The sequence below is a fragment of the Colobus angolensis genome, unplaced genomic scaffold (genome assembly GCF_000951035.1).
Source record: "Colobus angolensis palliatus isolate OR3802 unplaced genomic scaffold, Cang.pa_1.0 Scaffold245, whole genome shotgun sequence".
NCBI classification, from domain to species: Eukaryota; Metazoa; Chordata; class Mammalia; order Primates; family Cercopithecidae; genus Colobus; species Colobus angolensis.
The window spans coordinates 3,428,066-3,450,374 of NW_012115655.1; the positions used below are offsets into that span (position 1 = coordinate 3,428,066).

Consider the following 22,309-nt stretch of genomic DNA (forward strand, 5'->3'; position numbering starts at 1 on the left):
GGGATGTCATTCATATCATTTCTATGTGGATGACAGTCCCTTGGTACACAGTATGAATGGTGTCCGCTGGAGCTGTGCAATGCTGCTGTCCTGCCTGGAAGCAGTGTAACTTGTCTGTTAATCTCAAAATACGTATTAGCTGTTAAGATAAACAGATGGTACTGACAGTCCCAGGAATAGTCAAGAACTATTCTGTTCTTGCAAAAAGCTGCTTTTAAACATAGTCCAGAGAACTTGATTTAATCTTACCAATGGCTACCAAAAGGGTTCAGATAGTCTAGTGAGGCTGCAATATTTCTGATTTCTAGGTGTCTGTTTTAAAGACAAATCTAAGACCCTAGAAATTCTAGGTTCCTACAGTGCAGTAGAGTGTGATTTGCATAAACAATTCTGTAACATCATTAATCAGGGGAATTTAGGATTCCTCACTTTATCGTGCTCATGCACACCTGTTCCTGCTGGAGATAAATAAACAGAGAGCAACTGCAGCTGCATGGCGGCTTCACTGATTTAAGGAGTATCATTAAGAGCGTCTTTCAAGCTGGGAGTCTTACAGCTTCAAGGGTGTTTCCAATATATAATTCCCGTCACAGTCAATTATCATTAGAACATATTTTTAAAAATGAAATCCAGAGGTTTTACTTAAACAAATGTTTTAAAATTATTAACAAAATCAGCCTTTTAAGCAAGTATATTTTCAAGGACAGGAGAGGATATCCTGAAAAGTTTCATCATATTAACTACTATTATATGTAGGACCCAGCAAATTTGAATGTTTGGCTTCATTTGATGTAAAATAAGAAGGAATGAACTCGTATTTTCCTCTTCCTGTTTTCTTTCTTTTTTTTTTTTTTTCTTGAGACGGAGTCTTTTTCTGTCACCCAGGCTGGAATGTAGTGGCGAGATCTCGGCTCACTGCAACCTCCACCTCCTGGGTTTAAGGGATTCTTCTGCCTCAGCCTCCCGAGTAGCTGGGATTACAGGCACATGCCCCAACTCCCGACTAATTTTTGTATTTTTAGTAGAGATGGAGTTTCACCATGTTGGCTAGGCTGGTCTCAAACTCCTGACCCCAAGTGATTTGCCCACCTTGGCCTCCCAAAGTGCTGGGATTACAGGCATGAGCCACCATGCTGGGCCGCTCTTCCCATTTTCTATTGGTCCTTAACCTTTATTGGGTCATGATACTTTTTTTTTTTTGAGATGGAGTCTCACTCTGTCGCCCAGGCTGGGGTGCAGCCGCGCAATCTCAGCTCACTGCAACCTCTGCCTCCTGGGTTCAAGCAATTATCCTGCCTCAGCCTCCCAAGTAGCTGGGACTACAGGCACGTGCCACCACACCCGGCTAATTTTGTGTATTTTTAGTAGAGGTGGGGTTTCACCGTATTAGCCAGGATGGTCTCGATCTCTTGACCTCATGATCTGCCCACCTCGGACTCCCAAAATGTTGGGATTATAGATGTGAGCCACTGTGTCTGGCCGGGTCATGATACTTTTTAGAATATGATGTAAGATATGGTACCTCTTCCAAGAAATGTACTCAGATACATATACACAAACTTTATCATAATATTTCAGGGGTTATTGACTGATAAAATCTATTCATAGACACTCTAATTTCAAAACCTCAATCTAGAGGCTAGTGTAGGGTGAAAATAAGTTGTAAGAACTCAAAATTAATTCCAGGTTTGAAGAAAAAGTTAGTGGGTTTTTTTTTAACATTAATTTGAAAACAAGTCACTTTGGAGACAAAATTACTACTTTCAGGAATCATTTTCATTGATGTCTTTAATTTCACAAACCAAATTATATAAAATTAAGTAGTATATATTTCAAACATAATTGTGCTCTGTACAATTCAAGGCACACTTGGATTTTTTGTTGGTTTTTTGTTTGCTCTTTAACAACGGAAAACTTATACTCTATTCATTCAAAATTTTTCCATCAGAACTTTCATCATTTTGTTGGGGTTCACAGGTGAAAATATTGTGAAAGTTCATTTCCACCACAATGAAGGATAACATCTTCAGCCCCATTTATTCACTAGCAACTTTACTGAGATACAATTCACATACCATATAATTCACCCACCTAAAATATACAACTCAATAGTTTTTAATATATTGTTATGTGACCATTACCACAATAAGTTTTGACCATTTTCATGAACCATAGAGAAATCCTGTACCTATTAGATGAATCCTGTACTCCCCATTCATCACCCCTAATTCAAGCCTTAGGCAACCACTAATGTACGGGAAGTATTTTTTATAGAGACAGGGTTTTGCTATGTTGCCCAGGCTGGTCTCAAATTTCTGACCTCAAACAATCCTCCTGCCTCAGCCTCCCAAAGTGCTGAGATTACAGGTGTGAGCCACTGTGCCTGGTCCTTTATTTCTTTTTATGACTGAATAATAGTCCATTGTATGGATATACCAGATTTATCTATTCATTAGTTAATAGACATTTGGGTTGTATCCAACTTTTGGCCATTATGAATAATTCTGCTATAAATATTTGTGTACAAGTTTTTGTATTGACCATCCCCTTAATTTTTAACTACACAACGCAAAAAGTAGAAAGAGAAGAACTCTTATAACAAAATCATACAAAATATGTTTTGCAACAATTTTAGATTTTTCAAGATTCAACCATTTCCATACGTAACATCACAGAGGCCTGTCATGACAGGAAACTGGTGTCATTTCATCACAGAATTGGGAAATCCTAGGTTAGATGTTCTCTAAGACCCTTCTTTTAACGACTTACTACCTTCTATTATTTCCTCATAAATAGAAGAGGAAAGACCAGAAGAGGAAAGGCTTGCCATACTAATCTGAGTTCCCTGTGCTGGTTTGAAGTATTCAGTTACCTTACCAATTTCCAACTGTGTTTTTCCTACGACTTTAATGTTTGTTGAGTGTATGTATGATTCATAAGATTTCTGATCAATACTATGTGTGTGACATTGAAAGGAGTCAAAATCAATGTATGACTTAGCTGCATTTATCATTTATTAATTGATGACACATTTATCCAATGATCAAAACATTTGAGAATCTCAACTTATACCTGAGCCTCTTTCATCAGCGATTATGATACTACATTCACACAAGTTCATGCATTGAATTTATCTGATAAGGACAGATTCAGAGGCATAGGAAGCACATTCCTAAAGATTTGACCATTAGAGTCGTCACACAGAAGACTCTACTGATTATTTCTTTTGCTTTGTATTTCAGAACAATCTTACTTTGGATTTTTGATTTAATTTCACTGAAATTCAGTGAGCATTACCTGATGCTAGCATGTGAGGCATAATCTGGAAGGCTGAATCACAAGTGACTGCTAGGGGAGCCTGCCAAGTTTTGCCATTCTTTCAGGGGAGGGTTTCCCTGAGAAGCCAGTTTTTTTAGATAGTCACTGGGCTCCAGTTGGGGAATATCAGGGTTCTGCCTGTAATATTTCTGCAACTTCTCTAGAACTGTGGGCAACCCAACTGTGGAAGCATAGAACATGGGCCCGCCCTTGTGCCTTGGCCATCCATATCCATGTAAATAGACAACATCAATGTGCTCTGGGCTAGCAGCTATCCCTTCTCCCAAGATACGGAATGCTTCATTGATAAGTGAATATAAGCAGCGCTCAAGGATCTCATCCTGGCTAATGGCACGTGGTTCAATGTGATAGGTTTCTCTATACTGTGATAGGAATTTGGAAAGCCAGGGATCGGGTTTGTGAATCCTACCCAATGGCTTGTCATATTGATACCAACCCTTACCTGTCTTCTGGCCAAATCGTCCTAATTCACAGAGCACATCAGGAATTGGGCAGTATCTCCTATTGCCCCTTTTTCGGGCAGGAGTTCCTGGAGGCAATGTAGGTCCAGTAAGACCTTGCCCCTTTCTAGATTTCCAGCCCACATCCAACCCAGCAAGATCGGACACTCTAAAAGGTCCCATTTTAAAACCAAACTCTTCAAGCACCTGATCTACCTCCTCTGGTTTGCTGCCTTCTTCTAACAAGAAATATGTCTGATTGTAATAAGGATTCAACATTCGATTCCCCACAAATCCAAAACAGTTGCCTACAACGACTCCAATCTTTTTAATCTTTTTTGATAAGTTCATAACAGTGGCAATGGTAGTGGGGGAAGAGTATCGGCTGGGAATAACCTCTAACAACTTCATGACATGAGCTGGCGAAAAGAAGTGGGTGCCAATGACCAAGTGAGGACGATCAGTGGAAGAAGCAATCTCATCAACATCCAGGGCTGAAGTATTAGTGCACAAAAATGCTTCTGGTTTGCACACGGCTGAGAGTTCAGCAAAGACCTGCTTCTTCAGGCTCATTTCCTCAAATACTGCTTCAATGACTAAATCTACATCACTAAGCTCCTTCATAGATGAAGTTAACCTGGGTTTTGGTCCTGACCAAGGGTGGCCACTCTGTTGCATTTTGGAGGCTTCTTTTTCCAAGACAGAGGTTATTATCTTGTTTGCAGTTGCTAGCTGGTTTTTGTCTGAGTCTACAGCAATCACAGGAATCCTGGCCCTTGCAAAAGAAATGACAATGCCTCGGCCCATTGTTCCCAAGCCTGCAGATAAAAATCAAAGGAGAAAAAGAATGATTCAGTGGTATTGGGAACTGAGAAATTATTCACTGGATGGAAGGCTTATGTGACAATGTGGCATTTAAAGAGATCGATTCAAGAAACACAAATGGATCGAGTACTAATAAAGACTCTGCACTCTGTTAAGTGTTTCAGAGGATATAAAAATTAGTTGGATTCATACACACAAATAGAAGCTATACAAACTAATAAATGGGTCCAACAGGGTTGTAGGTATATAATTGATATACAAAAATCAAGTATATTTCTATATATTAGCAATAAACAACCTGAATATAAAATTAAAAGAAACAATTCTACTTACAATAGCACCAAAAAGAATACTACACAGGAAGAAATTTAACAAAGAATAGGAGGATCTGTACACTAAAAACTATAAAACATTGTTAATAGAAATTAAATAAGACCAAATAAATGGAAACACATTAAATGTTTATGTATCAGACAACTTAATATTGTTAAGGTGGCAATAGTACCCAAATTGATGTGAAGAACCAACACAATTCCTGTAAAAATCCCAGCTGGTTTTTTTGCAGAATCAACAAGCTGATCCTAAAATTCACACAGAAATGCAAGAAATCTAGAAGAGCCAAAACAATACTGTAAAAGAACAAAGCTGGAGGATTCACTCTTCCCAATTTCAAATTGTATGACAAAACTATTCAAGGTTGGGTGAGGTGGCTCGTGCCTGTAATCCCAGCATCTCGGGAGGCCAAGGTGAGAGGATCACTTGCAACCAGGAGTTTGAGACCAGCCCGGGCAACATAGTGAGACTCCAACTCTATAAAAAATTAAAAATTAGCCAGGAGGCCAGGTGCGGTGGCTCACCCCTGTAATCCCAGCACTTTGGGAGGCTGAGGCGGGCGGATCACCTGAGGTCAGGATTTCGAGACCAGCCTGACCAACATGGAGAAACCCCGTCTCTACTAAAAATACAAAATCAGCTAGGCGTGGTGGTGCATGCCTGTAATCCCCACTACTCAAGAGGCTGAGGCAGGACAATCACTTGAACCCAGGAGGCAGAGGTTGCAGTGAGCTGAGATTGCACCATTGCACTCCAGCCTGGGCAACAAGAGCAAAACTCCATCTCAACAACAACGACAAAAATTAGCCAGGCATGATGGTGCGTGCCTACAGTTACAGCTATTTGGGAAGCTGAAGCAGGAGGATATCTTGAGCCCAGGAGTTTGAGGATTGCAGTGAGCTATGATCACACTACTGCACTCCAGCCTATGTGACAGAGTGAGACCCTGTCTCAAAAAAAAAAAAAAAAAAAAGCCTACAGTATATAAGACAGTGTGATCATAGCAAAAGGATAGACACATAGATCAGCAGAATACAACTGACAGCCAAAAGTAAATCCATACAATTATGGCCAATTAATTTTTAACAAGAGCACCAAGAACATTCAATGGAGAAAGTATAGTCTTTTCAACAAGTGATGCTGGGACAACTGGATATCCACATGCAAAAGAATGAAGTTGGACCCTTACCTCACACCATATACAAAACTAACTCAAAATGGATCACAGGCCTAAATGTAAGAGCTAAAACTATAAAATTCTTAGAGGCATATCTTAGGAGTAAGTCTGATAGATGGATACATCTTTGTGATCTTGAATTAGGCAATGGTTTCTAAGATATGACACCCAAAGCACAAGCAACACATAGGCAATAATCACATGAAAAAATGTTCAACATCAATAGTCATTAAGAGAATGCAAATCAAAACCACAGTGAGATAATGCTTCAAACCCACTAGGATTGCAATAATGAAAAAGACAGACAATAACAAATTTTGGTGAGGATTTGGGGAAATTAGAACACTGATACATTGCTGGCAAATTTTTTAAATGGTACAGTTGCTGTGAAAAAGAATTTAGTAGTTACTCAAAATGTTAAACATGGAGTTACTATATGATCCAGCAATTCCACTGATATCTAAATCTCCAAGAGAACTGAAAATATATGTCCACATAAAGCTTGTACATGAATGTTCATTAGCAGCATTATTCAAAATAGCCAAATGCAGCCATAAAAAAGAATAAAATCACACATTTGCAACAACACAGATGTAGCTGGAGGCCCTTATCCTAAGCAAATTAACAGAGAAACAGAAAACCAAATACTGCATGCTCTCACTTATAAGTGTGAGCTAAACACTGGGTACACATGACCCCAAAGATGGGAACAGTAAACACTGGGAATTTCAAAAGGGGGAGTGAGGGAAGACAGAAGGGTTGAAAACCTACCTATCGGGTTCTATGTCCACTACTTGAGTGAACATTAGAAGCCCAAACCTTGGCATCATGCAATATATACACCCATGTAACAAGCCTGTACATGTACCCCCTGAATCTAAAATAAAAGTAAAAAAAAAAAAAAATTTCAGAAATCCTGAGCTAAGGCTGGATCCAGAAAATTGTGTACACAGAATGTATACACATCTTTCTTATCTCCTCCCCAAAAGAAATAGATCAGTGGCTATCAGTACTTATTAATTAAATTATTAATTAAATCTTCAACAGAATCAACTGTCTTCCACAGAAATGGAATCTTTCAAAATCTGAGATACAATGAGACATTTTAAAATGAAATCTATTAATTTAGTATAGTTCTGCTTTGTGATTTTCCTGTATCAATGTCACTTAGCATTTTTTAAAGCTTTAAAATATTTTCTTGTAATTTTTGCATTTATACAATAAAAATAAATTTCATCTTCTCACATTAAAAAATTAGCCAAAAAATAAAAGCAATTTGAATGTCCATCAACTGGTGAATGGATACACAAAATGGAGAATATTATTCAGCCATAAAAAGGAATAAAATACGAGGCAGGCAGATCACCTGAGGTCAGGATTTCAAGACCAGCCTGACCAACATGGTGAACCCCATCTCTACTAAAAATACAAAAATTAGCTGGACGTGGTGGTGCACACCTGTAATCCCAGCTTCTTGGAAGGCTGAGGCAGGAGAATCACTTGAACCTGGGAGGCAGAGGTTGCAGTGAGCTGAGATCACACCATCACACTCCAGCCTGGGCAACAAGAGCAAAATTCTGTCTCAAAAAAAACAAAAAAAACAAACAAACAAAAAAAACAAAAGAATAAAATAATGATACATGCTATAACATGAATGAATCTTGAAAGCATTATGCTAAGTTAAAGAAGCCGGAGCCGGGCGTGGTGGCTCATGCCTGCAATCCCAGCACTTTAGGAGGCCAAGGCGCAAGGATCATTTGAGCTCAGGAGTTCAAGACCAGCCTGGCCAACATGGCAAAACCCTGTCTCTACCAGAAATGCAACAAATTAGCCAGGTGTGGTGGCATATGCCTATGGTCCCAGCTCCTCAGGAGGCTAAGGTGGGAGGATTGCTTGGACTCAGGAGGCGGTGGTTGTAATGAGTTGAGATTGTGCCACTGCACTCTAGCCTGGGTGACAGAGTGACACCCCATCTCGAAAAAAAAAAAAAAAAAGCCAGACACAAAAGGCTACATATTGTACATATTGTATGGTTCCATTTATATGAAATGTCCAGAATAGGCAAATCTATAGAGACAGAAAGTAGATTCATGGTTGCCAAGGGCTGGAGGGAAGGGTGACGGAGAGCGACTATTGATGGGTAGAGGATTTCTTTGGGGAGTGATGAGAATGTTCTAAAATTGATGTGACAATGGTTGCATAAACTCTGTTAGTATCTAACAACCATTGAATTGTATTCTTTTCTGGTGATACTCTTACTATGCATTGTCTTATTTTTAAAAATTGTGGCAAAATACACATACATACCATCATGACCATTTTTAAGTGTACAGTTCAGTGGCATTAAATACATTCACAATGTGTACAACCATCATCAGAACTCTTCAAATTGCAAAGCTGAAACTCTGTATAGCTTTCAGCTTTGATGAAATGATAACTCCCTATTTTCCCTCTCCCCAGCCCTGGCCAACCATTCTATTTTCTGTATCTGTGAATCTGACTACTCCAGGTACCTCATATAAGTGGAATTTTGCAGTATTTGATCTTTTATGCTTGGCTTATTTCACTTAGCAGTATGTCCTCATGGTTCACCCATGCTGTAACACGTGTCACAATTTTCTTCCTTTTTAAGGCTGGATAATATTCCATTGTATGCATATACCAAATTTTATTTACCCATTCATCCTTCAATGGACACTTGGGTTGCTTGTACTATTGGGCTATTGTGAATGATGCTGTTATGAACATGAGTGTATAAATATCTATTTGAGTCCCTGCTTTCAATTCTTTTTTTGTTTGTTTGTTTCAGATGGAGCCTCTCTCTGTCACCCAGGCTGGAGTGCAGTGGTGTGATCTCGGATCACTGCAACCTCCACCTCCTGGATTCAAGCAATTCTCCTGCCTCAGCCTCCCAAGTAGCAGGGATTACAGGTATGCACCACCACGTCCAGCTAATTTTTGTATTCTTAGTAGAGATGGGGTTTCACCATGTTGGTCAGGCTGGTCCCGAATTCCTGACCTCAAGTGATCCACCCGCCTTGGCCTCCCAAAGTGCTGGGATTACAGGCATGAGCCACTATGTCCAGTCCCTGCTTTCATTTCTTTGGGGTAAACATCCAGAAGTGGAATTGCTGGATCATATGGCACTTTTTACCTTTCAGAACTGTCATGCTGTTGTCCATAGCAGCTGTACCATTTTATTATTTATTTATTTGTTTTTTGAGATGGAGTCCTGTTCTGTCACCCAGACTGGAGTGCAGTGGTGTGATCTCAGCTCACTGCAACCTCCGCCTCCTGAGTTCAAGTGATTCTCATGCCTCAGCCTCCGAAGTAGCTGGGATTACAGGCACCTGCCACCATGCCTGGCTAATTGTTTTTTGTATTTTTACTAGAGACAGGGTTTCATCATATTGGCCAGGCTGGTCTCGAATTCCTGACCTCAGGTGATCCACTCACGTCGGCCCCACAAAGTGCTGGGATTACAGGCGTGAGCCACTGTGCCCAGTCGCAGCTGTACCATTTTACATTAAATCGCTTTAAAAGGGTGATTTTTGGCCTGGCGCAGTGGTTCATGCCTGTAATCCCAGCACTTTGAGAAGCTGAGGCAGGTGGATCACTTGAGGCCAAGAGTTTGAGACCAGACTGGCCAACATGGCGAAACCCCATCTCTACTAAAAATACAAAAATTAGCCGGGCATAGTGGCACATGCCTATAGTCCCAGCTACTCAGGAGACCGAGGTACAAAGAATCACTTGAAACTGCAAGGTGGAGATTGCAGTGAGCTGAGATTGTGCCACTGCACTCCAGCCTGGGCAATACAGCAAGAACCTGTCTTCAAAAAAAAAAATTAAAATAAATAAATACATACATAAATAAAAGGATGAGTTTTATATATGAGTTACATTTCAATTAAACTGTTATATAAAAAAAAAACCTGAAGAGCATCAACCTTCAGGGAGCTTCTGATCTAGCAGTGGAAAGAGGAGTTCACAAATATCCATTCCATATGGTAAAGTAAATGATATGAAAAGTTCAAATTTCTTTGATTCAAAGGGAAAAAATTATATTCAGTTGGATGAATCAAGAAAAGCTTCAAGACAAAGATATTTGAAATGGACCTTAAAGGCAGATTAGACTGTAATAAGTAAAATTCAGGACGTTGAACCATCCAGGTCAAGGAAGGGAGAAACATAGGGAGAAATATTTTAAGCAAAGGCAAGAAAAAAATGGAAAATGAAGAAAAATTATTTGATGAAAAATATGTTATTTGTTTCCAACACTAATTCCTTTTCCTCCTGGCACACAGAAGACTGTACTTTCTAGATTCCTGGCATCCTGTTAGGGCCTGTGAGTAACTGTGATCAGTGAAATATTATGGTGGTGATTGGGGGTAATGTGGGTTCTCAGATTGACTCCTAAAGTCTCCCACAAGATCCTCCGTAGATACGCGGATACAGAGAACGCAGAGAACAACTCCAAGGCCTTGAAGAAGGCCTAAAGTAGGTGATGGGGTAAACTGTGGCCTGTAGGTCAAACCCTACCCACTGCTGATTTTTGCACTGCCTGCAGACAAAAATATGTTTTTACAGTTTTAAATAAAAAACTTAAAAAGCACCGTTTTGTGACACATGAAAAATTTTTTCACATTCAAAATTCAGTGTCCATAAATAAAATTTTATTGGAATACAAGGCTAATTTGTTTCCATATTGTCTATGGCTGGGTTTTTGTTTTGTTTTGTATTTTGTTTGTTTTTAGAGATAGGGTCTTGCTCTGTTGCCCAGGATGGAGTACAGTGGTGGCATCATGGCTTACTGCAGCCTCTATGTCCTGGGTTCAAGTGATCTTCCTGCCTCGACCTCCCTAGTGGCTGCAATTGAGGCATGTGCCACCACGCCCAGCTCTATGGCTGTTTTTGTGCACAATGGTAGACTTGGGCAGTTGCAACAGAGACTGTATGGCCCACAAAGCTTAAAATATTTACCATCTGGAACTTTACAGAAAAACTTTGCTGACCCTTATCATGGAGAATGGCAGAGCCACTAGTGGGAAAAAACCCCGATCCTAGAATGACCTTACGGAATAAGCATTAAATAAATACTTATTGTGTTAAGCTACTGAGATCGCTGGGTTACCTGTTACAGCAGCAGATGATGTTGCCTAACCAGTCCACTGTGGATAAAAAAGCTTTGTGAAAGCCACTTATATATTACTCCTCTATACTTTGTATTTACTAGCATAGAGGATTGGTTTTGAAGATAGGATGTATTAGTCATCAGAAATCACTGATTTAGTCTATCCAGAACATATTTATTTAATTTTCCAAGTGTATTAAATTACTCAATATTATATAATAAATATATTAAATTATTAAGGACATAGTTTTCCAAATTTATTAACCCCCTGCACTTCTCCCAAGAACAAGCAGGCTGAATAACTCTCACTTCTATAGCAACTTGTATCCTAAACTTTAGCTTTGATAAACCTTTTCTACATTAAAAGGTAGAATGTGGGGTTCAAAACTCTGCTAGTTTTGAACCTAGCTTCTAGCTATTAGTTTCAAGCTTCATACAGTTCTCTAATTTTGCCTGACAGATGCATATAGACAGGGACAAGGAGTCCTGCTCCCCTGCCAAATTACTGCATTTGACTGCCATGGAATTTAATTTGATCAGGAACTTCTTCTACTCAGAGAAGTAAATACCAAATAAGGATGTTTTAAATGCTAGTTTTGTAGTTTCTTATCAACTACATTCCCCTCTCCTGACAGGCCTGGGAGCCCGTGTGTGGTGTGAGAATGTGAACTTGCAGGGTTACCAATTGGAACTGCATCTCCTGCGGGGCTGAGAAGCCTGGGCCTGGGCTCATGGAAACAAGCAAACAACTGGGATCATCAGGGTGAGGATTTTGTGGGGAGCACAATGGAAGGGCAATGAATCACAGAGTTTGGAGACTTTGGCCTGAGAGTGGCTGAAATGATAAATTAAAGCTGATAAGAAGAAAATAAAGATAAGGGGAGCTGATCAAGTAATGGATATAGTTGAAATAACCCATTAAGAAAGATATAAGGAAAGATACGAGGTATTGGTGAAGAGTGGGGTTTCAGATTTTAGAAGTGGAGAAATATTCAGGGTAATGACAAGACCTGTAGAGAAGCAATGAGTGTGGAATGTGGAAGTGAGGTGAGGCGAATGTCCCTGAGTCTGAGGAGGCAAAAAACTCAGACGCTACAAGCAGGGAATGATTGTCCATAGAGACAATGAGGACAACCAGGATGGCAGCAGGGTTTGGGCCAAAGTGGGTAGCTGTGAGCCAGGAACTAAAGTTTTCAGCAAATGGAGGGGGAGCCATGACAGTAATGAAAAGGGATAGAATGACAAGACCACAGGGCAGGACCACAAAGGACAGTGTCCCATAAAGTGCAATGGTCTGAGAAGTGACCCAGAGGCCCATGGAGTGTGGGAGAAGTGGCAGCATTCCCTGGAGAGGGCAGCAGATTCAAGTCCTCAGGGTAAGCCGGGTTTCAGTCAGGAGGCAGAGGAGGGTCATGGAGGCTTTCAGAGGACACGAGGGAGCAGTAGAAGGCTGCATCACGAAGATGAAATGCAGGGTAGTGTGGCAACACACACGAAGAGGGCAGAAATGCCCAGATCCTCTTACTTTATTTCTATCTATGTGTCTTTTATATATTTATTACGCCCTTTCCAATATTTTTCAAAACAATGTGGATATCATTTAAAAAAAATATTTCAAACTTTTAAACATTATATGCCAGAAATAAACCTGAAGCCTTTTAAAGAAAGGCTCACAACAAAATTGGGAAATTCTCTCGAACAATGGTTGACAAACACAATACTGATGCACTTACCAGCTTGCTATTATTTGCATTAATTATTCTTGGCTTGAAGGAATTGAAGAGAGAAGAAAGAGGTAAGTGCACAACAACTAGAAATAAATATTGGCATTGCTGAAATATTTAATAGTACAAAAAGAGGAACAATCATACTTCTTTGTCACTCTACTTATCCATCTTCTTAAAAAATCACAAGTGAGGCTGGACACAAAGGCTCATGCCTGTAATTCCAGCACTTTGGAAGGCCAAGGTGGGCAGATCACCTGAAGTCAGGGGTTCAAGACCAGCCTGGACAACATGGTGAAACCCTGTCTCTACTAAAAATACAAAAATCAGCGAGGCTTGGTGGCGCAGCACTTGTAATCTCAGCTACCCCGGAGGCTGAAGCACGAGAATTGCTGGCACCTGGGAGGCGGAGGTTGCAGTGAGCTGAGATTGCGCCACTACACTCCAGCCTAGGTGACAGAACAAAACTCCATTTCAAAAAAAAAAAAATCACAAGTGAACCAAGGCTAGACCTCAACAGAGTCAGAGCTGAAAAGAACACAATGTATTTATATTAAAGACAGATTCTTTGATACCAAAGCTGAATTGAGACAACAAACAGACTGAGAAAATGTGGAGTGAGATCTTTGCCTCCAAGTTGGGTTGGTGCTAGAGCAGGGGTCCCCAACCTCTGGACCGGTACCGGTCCGTGATCTGTCAGCAGAGCAGGAGGTGAGCAGCAGGCCAGGGAGCATTTCAGCCTTGACCTCCGCTTCCTGTCAGATCAGTGGTGGTATTAGATTCTCACAGGAGTGCGACCCCTATTGTGAACTGCGCATGCGAGGGATCTGGGTTGCACACGGGAGGGATCTGGGTTGCGCACGCGAGGGATCTAGGTTGCGCACGCGAGGGATCCAGGCTGCGGCTCCTTCTGAGAATTTAATGCCTGATGATCTGAGGTGGAACAGTTTCATCCCAAAACCATCACCCCCGAGTCCGTGGAAAAATTGTATTCCGTGAAACTGGTCCCTGGTGCCAAAAAGGTTGGAGACCACTGTGCTAAAGAGCTGGGCAAGGGTTAAAAAAGTTGATGCTTCCACACTAAAAGGCAAATATCATATGTTCTCACTCATATGTGGGAGCTTAAAATGTAGATCTCATAATGATACAGAGTAGATTGCTGGTTGCCAAAAGCCAGGAAGGGGAGGGGAGAAAGGAAGATGAAGGGGGAAAAAAAGGATATAAATGTATTTATTACCACTGAACTGTATACTTACAAATCGTAAAGATGGTTACAAAAAAAAAAAAAAGAAAGAAAAATCAGAATAAGGGCTATAGACTAAATAATAGTTTTTAAATATTAATTGCCATGTTTTTTAAGATAAATTATACTGTGGTCATGTAACAGAATATTTAGTTTTAGGAAATACACATAAGTCTGTAACTTATTCTTAGAGTTCAGAAAAGAGAGAGGGAAATAAAACAAATATAGTAAAATGTTAACATTTGGAGGATCTGGATAAAAAGTATATGATAATTTTTTGTACTATTAAAACTTTCTGGCATGTCTTCAATTATGATTTTAAAAACTTAAATGTAAGAAAAAAAAGGAAAGGAAGAAAGTTGATGCCTTTAGTAAACTATGGACCCTCTCCCCAGAAGATTGTACCTGAGCTGGTGCAAAGAATGTTTCACTTGCCATCTCAAGGGATTTGAAATCTACCAAATACCATTCTTGAGCCGAGACTAAGAGCAAGTGAAGCTTAGGAAGGTGGCCCAGAGAAGCCAATCAGGCAGCCAGCTTCTGAGGAAAGAAGATATTTTGTTTGGGAAAATTCCAGAGGGAAAAAAGTAGGGAAGCCATGGTTTCAGGGTTTAGATGGATTTGAGGATAGTGGTTTTGAACAGGAGAAGTGAATGGCTCAGGGGCCGGAAAGGCAAGAGACTTCATTACAAATACCGAGCTAGGAGAGTGACAGGCCATACCTTGAAATGTGGTACAAATCATCATCAGGAAATCCAGGAAGGAGAGATTCATACAGGGAAGAGGTAGCATAGAATAAAAAATGCCAGGCCAGGAGTGGTGGCTCACACCTGTAATCTCAGAACTTTGGGACACTGAGGCAGGTGGATCACTTAAGGCCAGGAGTTTGAGACCAGCCTGACCAACATGGCGAAGCCCTGTCTCTACTAAAAATACAAAAATTAGCTGGCCATGGTGGCAGTAGTCACAGCTACTCAGGAAAGATAACAGCTACTGAGGAAAGATAATCACTTGAACCCGGGAGGTGGAGGTTGCAGTGAGCCAAGATCACGCCACTGTACTCCTGCCTGGGTGACAGGGCAAGCCTCTGTCTCAAAGAAAAAAAGAATAAAACATTCCTAGTCTGAGTCAGACCTAGGGTCCGACTTTCACCCTACTTGTGTTTAGCTCACTGTTGAGAAGGCTGGAGTCTCTACGCCTCTTATGTTAAAGAAGAGAGCTCATGGGGCGGTGTGAGAATTAGCTTAGCTAACACAAGTAATGTGTCTTACGTGAAACCTAGCATCTGGTGGCCCTAAGCGAATGGTAGCACATTACATGAGCGGATTTGGAGGATTCCATTCATTACCCCATGCTCTTACCAACAACACCAACTGAGGAGACGGGCTGCGCTGATGCTGTTTTCCACGATGCTCCGGAGGGAGTTGACCACTTATTTGCTTTCCTTTCAGCAAAGAAAGCATATTGCAGGGCTCTAGCCTGCCCTGATTGCAAAAGATACAGAAACAGCTCCTCCTCCTTCTTGATGCCCACTTCATAGGGATACTGCACAGCAGCCTGGACTGCACGGACACAAGCCTCCTGAGCAAGACACCCAGGGTGCTGCTTCCACATCTTCAAGAGGACCTCACTAAAAATGGTGTCCATGTTGGGCAAGCTCTGAATTGGCTTGTTGCAGAGTCTACGAGATTCTAGTGGTTGATCTGAAAGGAATAAGAATGATCAGAACTTTGGAAATGGTACTTGTACAAAGGAAATATGAAAATATAATAATAATATTAACCTGTTCAAATTCAAAGCACAAACTAAAGGCTATTCATTAAGATATTTCATGTACACTAAACCTATGTACACTAACATCTGATATGTTTATAACATAGTCTTATAAGATAGAATTGAGTAGATTCAAAGCAATTTTAGATGACCTAGTTTAGGCATAAAAGTTGTATTTTCTTTTTAATCTAAGACCAAGACCATTTTTAATAGATTAATTATTAATTTAATTAATCAATCAATTTAATCAATAGATTAAATATTAATTATAATAGATAAAATATTAATCTGTCCAAGGAAAACAGTTCTGAGTTAATATTTTATTTATTAATTTTTAAAAATAATTTCAGCTTTTATTTTAGATTGAGGGCATACATGTGCAGGTTTGTTACATGGGTATATCACACAATGCTGAGGCTTGGGATATGAATAATCCCGTCACCCTAGTAGTGAGCATAGTACCCAAAAGTCGGTTTTTCAACCTTTGCTGCCCTCCCTCCCTTCCCCGTAGTAGAGTCCCTAGTGTCTATTGTTGAGTGAATATTTTATATTCAGAATAACCTTAACTCCATTCCTAATAGTAACAAAAACCAGAAAAGGAGACAGTGTGATATTGATGCAAGGATAGGCATATATATCAATGGAAGAGAATTGAGGGTTCACAAATGAATTCTTACAATTATAGCCAATGATTTTCAATATACGTGCCCAAACAATTCAATGGAAGAAAGGAGAGTCTCTCTCTCTTTTTTTTTATTCACATTCAGAATGTTTATCTTAAAACAAAGAATCGGAGGAACATTAATAATAGAAAATCCATATGGAAATATTCACAATCTGCTCATTGAGAAATGGGAAAACAACTTCCCTGCCTTACTGCCAACCTGCTGTTTGAGGAGCCAGAAGTTGATGTGAAGTTGGAAGGTCACCTTTTCCAGCTAAACCCCACCGAATAGTTGTGTGCATTTTTTTTTTTTTTTTGAGACGGAGTCTCGCTCTGTCGCCCAGGCTGGAGTGCAGTGGCCCGATCTCAGCTCACTGCAAGCTCCGCCTCCCGGGTTTAGCCATTCTCCTGCCTCAGCCTCCCGAGTAGCTGGGACTACAGGCGCCCGCCACCTCGCCCGGCTAGTTTTTTGTGTTTTTTTTTTAGTAGAGACGGGGTTTCACTGTGTTAGCCAGTATGGTCTGGATCTCCTGACCTCGTGATCCACCCGTCTCGGCCTCCCAAAGTGCTGGGATTACAGGCTTGAGCCACCGCGCCCGGCCTAGTTGTGTGCATTTTTATTCAAAAGCTCCACGACCAGAAGGAGCAGAACTGAGAACCAAAATACTGTTATTGGCAAGGGTTTGGCTCAAGGGTCTGAGATGTGTAAGCACCAAGAAGGGATAAGGAGATTGAGTAACATATGAAAAGGGGGGGCTGCAGGAACAAGCACAGAGAAAGTAAGTCAACAATAAACTATTTCCATGCAGAGCAAAGTGACTGTGCATATACATTCACACTCTCAAGTGAGGGCTACACTGCACGCTGACTCATACTATCTCAAACGTGGTTTATTGGAAAGATTCTAGTCCCCTAAGGGCACTCAGTATAGGAGCACAGTGACATGGTAACAGACATACACAAGCATACTGTTACCCTAAAGCAACAACACACTTTAGATCATAATCGTTCAGAAAAAAATCCTAGAAAGGAGCATCTTTCAACAAATGGTGGTGGGATAATTGGATATCCACATGCCAAAAACAATCAAACAAAAAAACAAAACTTATGTCCTTACCTAGCACCATATATAAAAAGCAACTGAAAATGGATCACAAATCTAAATTGAAGAACTAATACTATAAAAATTCCTAGAAGAAAATACAAAAAATCTTTCAGGACCTTGGGGTTAGGCAAAGTATTCATAGATATAACACGAAAAGCATGACATATAAAAGAAACAAGAAATCAGACTTCATAAAAATTGAAGACTTTTGTTATTCAAAGGATATCAATAAGAAAATGAAATGACAGCTGGGTGCAGTGGCTCACGCCTGTAATCCTAGCACTTTGGGAGGCTGAGGTGGGTGGATTGCCTGAGCTCAGGAGTTCGAGACCAGCCTGGGCAACATGGTGAAACACCATCTCTACTAAAACACAAAAAACTAGCTGGACATGGTGATGTGCTCCTGTAATCCCAGCTACTCGGGAGGCTGAGGCAGGAGAATTGCTAGAACCTGGAGGGGCGGAGGCTGTAGTGAGCTAAGATCACACCATTGCACTCCAGCCTGGGTGACAGAGCGAGACTCCGTCTCTAAAAAAAAAAGAAAGAAAGAAATGATAAGCCATAAACTAGGAGAAAATATTTGTGTGGTAGTCAGAATAACACCCCCACAAATATTCAGGTCTTAATTCCCAGAATCTGTGAATGTATTACCTCACATGGTAAAGGGATGTATCGGTGAGATTAAGATTAAAGACCTTGGCTGGGCGCAGTAGCCCACGCCTGTAATTCCAGTACTCTGCGAGGCCGAGAGCTCAGGAAGTCGAGACCAACCTGGGCAATGTGGTGAAACTCTGTCTCTACCAAAAATACAAAAAATTAGCTGGGCATGGTGGCACACCCCTGTGGTCCCAGCTACTCTGGAGGCTGAAATGGGAGAATTGTTTGAGCCTGACAGGTGGCAGTGAGTGAGCCAAGGCTGCGCCACTGCACTGCAGTCTGGGTGACAGAGTGAGACCCCATCTCAAAAAAAAAAAAAAAAAAAATCAGACCTTGAGATGGGGGATATTACTCTGTATTATCTGAGTGAGTGCCATCTAATCATATGAGTCCTTAAAAGCAGAGAATCTTTCCTGACTGTGGTGAGGGGGATTCAACAAGGAAGAAGGGTTAGAGAAATGCAACATGCAAAGGACTTGACCTGTCAGCACTGATGTAGCTTTGAATATGAGGAAAGGAGAGCAAGAACTAAAGAATGCAGTATTCTCTAGAAGCTGGGATTGACCTTTGGTTTACAAGACCGCAAGTTTGCAAGCAAGAACATGGGGACGCTGATCCTACAATGCAAAGTGCTGAGTTCTGCTGACAACCCAAATGAGCAGGAAACAGTTTCTCCCCTAGAGCCTCCAGAAAAGAGTGCACCAGCTGACACCTGGACTTTAGCCCAGGGAGACCTCTAGAATACTTCTAGGCTACAGAACTGGAAGAAAATAATTTCGGATGATTTAAACTGCTAAGCTTGTGGTAATTTGTTATCACTGTGATAGAAAATACAACTGGCACAACGAATATCAAATAAAGAACTTGTTTCCAGAATATGTAATAAACTCTTATGACTCAATAATTAGGTAAACAATGTAATTTCTTAAATGGGCAAAAACTTGACCAGATATTTCATCAAGGAGCATATGTGAATGGTTAATATGCACACGAAAAGATGCTCGACATCATTAGTCATTAAGGAAATGCAAATTAAAACCACAACAAATGTGGTAGACAGCCTCTAAGTAATGGGCTGTCATTTCTAGACTAGGTTACAAAAAGACTCTGGCTTCAGTCTTGCTCATACTTTCTTGCCCTCTCAAATTGGTCACTGTGATGGAAGCCAGCTGCCCTGTTGTGAGCCACCCTATGGTGAAGCCCACATAGCAAAGAACTGAGGGAGGCTTTTAGTCCACAGTCAGTGAGGAACTGAGGCCCTCAGTACAACAGCCCATACGGAACTGGATCCTACCACTTGAGTGAGTTTGAAAGCAGATTCTCCCCCTGACTCTCAATCAGCACGAGATGATGACAGCCACAGCCAACACCTTGATTATAGCTTCGTTTGAAATCTGAAAGCCAGAAGACCTAGGGCACTTGGATTCTGGACCCACAGAAATTGTGGAATAAATGTTTGATTTTAAGCCACCAAGTTTTGAGGTCATTTGTTATGCAGTTAGACTTACTAGAATGACTATAATAAAAAGACATCACTACTGAATGTTGGTGATGATGTAGAGAAACTGGAAGCCTCATACATTGCTTCTGATAGTATAAAACAGTACATCGCTTTGGAAAACAGTTCAGTTGTTTCTTAAAAAGATAAACATAAACTTATTGTTCAACCCAGCAATTTCACTCCCAGGAATCTACACAAGAGAAATGAAAGCATATGCCATAAAGAAAACCTGTCTACAAATATTCATGGCAGCATTATTTATAACAGCAAAATCTGGAAACAATTCAAACATCCATCAACTGTTGAATGAATAAAGAAAATGTGATAGAGCCATCCAATAGAATATTATTCAGCAATAAAAAGGATCAAACTGTTGACACATGCTACAATACAGATACAGATGAGCCTCAGAAACATTATGCTAACCAAAAGAAGCCAGACGCAAAACATTACACATGGTATGATGCCATTTAGATCCAATGTCCAAAAAATGCAAATCTATAGAGACAGAAAGATCAGTGGTTCCCTAGGGCTGGGGATGTGAGTAGGAGTTAGCGGTAATGGGCATGAAGAAACTTTTTGTGGGAGTGGACAAGTCTTAAAATTGATTTATGGGGATAGCTGCACAATCTGTGAGGCAAATCATGCCTCATTGAAGCTGTTAAAGTATATCTAAAAATGAATTTATCAAGAAAGGTACAAGACCTTTCAGAAGATAACTATACCATTTTATTGAAGAACGTAAAATAAGACCTTAATAAAAACAGAAAAGCCCCATGCTCCTGGATGTAAATATTTAATAGCATAAAAATATAAATATTTTTCATATGTATTATATGTGAAATTTTAATAAGAATCCTTATGGTACTGTTAAAAAAATAACTTTACGGAATGATTCCAAAGTTTTCATAAAATAATAAATTTATAACAACTTATAGTTACCAAAACTTCAGCTATACCAGAAGTTGTTTTCTATAATGTACTGGCATCTCTTAAAAAATAAAACCATTTTATCAAAAATGTACATCTTAGTTATTTAGATAGAAAGCCTACCGAGGCTTATACCAGAGCAATTTCACCAGAAAAAGACATATGAACATGAACCCATCTGGCATTGAGCCCATCTGGCATTGGGTGTGTTAGGCGTGTTCAAGGGAACGTAAGGTTTGGATGTAATAATGTGCACATGGTAATACAGATATATTGTATAATCTCAACCTCCTTTTTTAATCAAAGAGACAAGAATATTTTCTTAATGCTTGATTAGTAAGTAGTGTTGGAAAGAATGAGTTTCTAAATTAATGATTTCCCATATGATGTTAAAGAATAGGATTCAGGAATGGAGAGAAGACAGTGGTTAAAGGCATGTGGTCCCTCTCATCCTACTACTCTGAAAAAACATGAACTGTATCCAATAGGCCCACCAATTACTTGCTCAATTACCCAAAGAGTTGCCCAATCCTCAATTTATGGGAAAGCAAACTCAGCAGAGAAGAATGGGGAACTCCCCCAGGGTCTACAGATGATTTAATTTGCCGGTAAAAGGAAGGCAAGAATGCACGATGGGGAGAGGAAGGAGAGAACAAGAGCATGGAGGTGCAAGTGGAAGGCAGGCTGGGTGGCTGGTGCAATCTATGCCATGTAACAGGGCATAGACAGCGTTGGGATATCTTAGAACTGGATCTCTGTCTTGTGATATTACCTCTGTTCCCAGCATTCCTGGGGGTGCTTCTAAACATCATAGCACACATCAGATTTATTTGAAGAGTTTAAGAAGTTCAGATGCCTACATCATACCTCAAAATTAACTGTTGAATTTTTTAAGAGTAGTCATGCCCAGGCCTCACCATCGATTCAGTTAAGAATCTTTGCCGGGCACGGTGGCTCACGCCTGTAATCCCAGCACTTTGGGAGGCCGAGGCGGGTGGATCACGAGGTCAGGAGTTTAAGACCAGCTCAACCAAGATAGTGAAACCCTGTCTCTACTAAAAATACAAAAATTAGCCAGGCGCAGTGGCAAGTGCCTATAGTCTCAGCTACTCAGCAGGTGAATCGCTTGAATCTAGGTGGTAGAGGTTGCAGTGAGCCGAGATCATGCCACTACTCCAGCCTGGGTGACACAGTGAGACTCTGTCTCAAAAAAAAAAAAAAAAGCATATAGAGAAAAGAAAAGAAAAGAATATTTAAAGGTGGGGCATAGTAAGACTATTCTTGAAAAGTCCAGAAGTTGATTTTAAGGTATAGTCTCTGGGAGCTCCAAGAGCAGAGAGTGTTGTCCACCACTGAATCAGGGACAGCTGCAGTTCCTGGCAATTTCATTTTAGGCCAGAGATTGAGAAGAAAAGAAGGGGGAAAAAAGAGAGGAGAGAACAAAACTGAAATGAAAAAGAAAGC

At 40.4% G+C, this 22,309-nt stretch overlaps 1 protein-coding gene across 2 annotated transcripts in view; it reads right to left on the bottom strand.

Annotated features, from left to right (window-relative positions):
- Positions 1-1,754: 1,754 nt before the first annotated feature.
- The window catches only part of EHHADH (enoyl-CoA, hydratase/3-hydroxyacyl CoA dehydrogenase), a 79,274-nt gene continuing 58,719 nt past the window's right edge, over positions 1,755-22,309 (bottom strand). For both annotated transcript variants that reach the window (XM_011945857.1, XM_011945856.1), the window contains exons 6-7: positions 15,577-15,918; positions 1,755-4,597 (exon numbers count right to left, since the gene is read on the bottom strand). In XM_011945857.1, the coding sequence (XP_011801247.1) occupies positions 3,336-4,597; positions 15,577-15,918 (1,604 nt within the window). In that variant the 3' untranslated portion in view covers positions 1,755-3,335. The remainder of the gene's footprint in view (positions 4,598-15,576; positions 15,919-22,309) is intronic.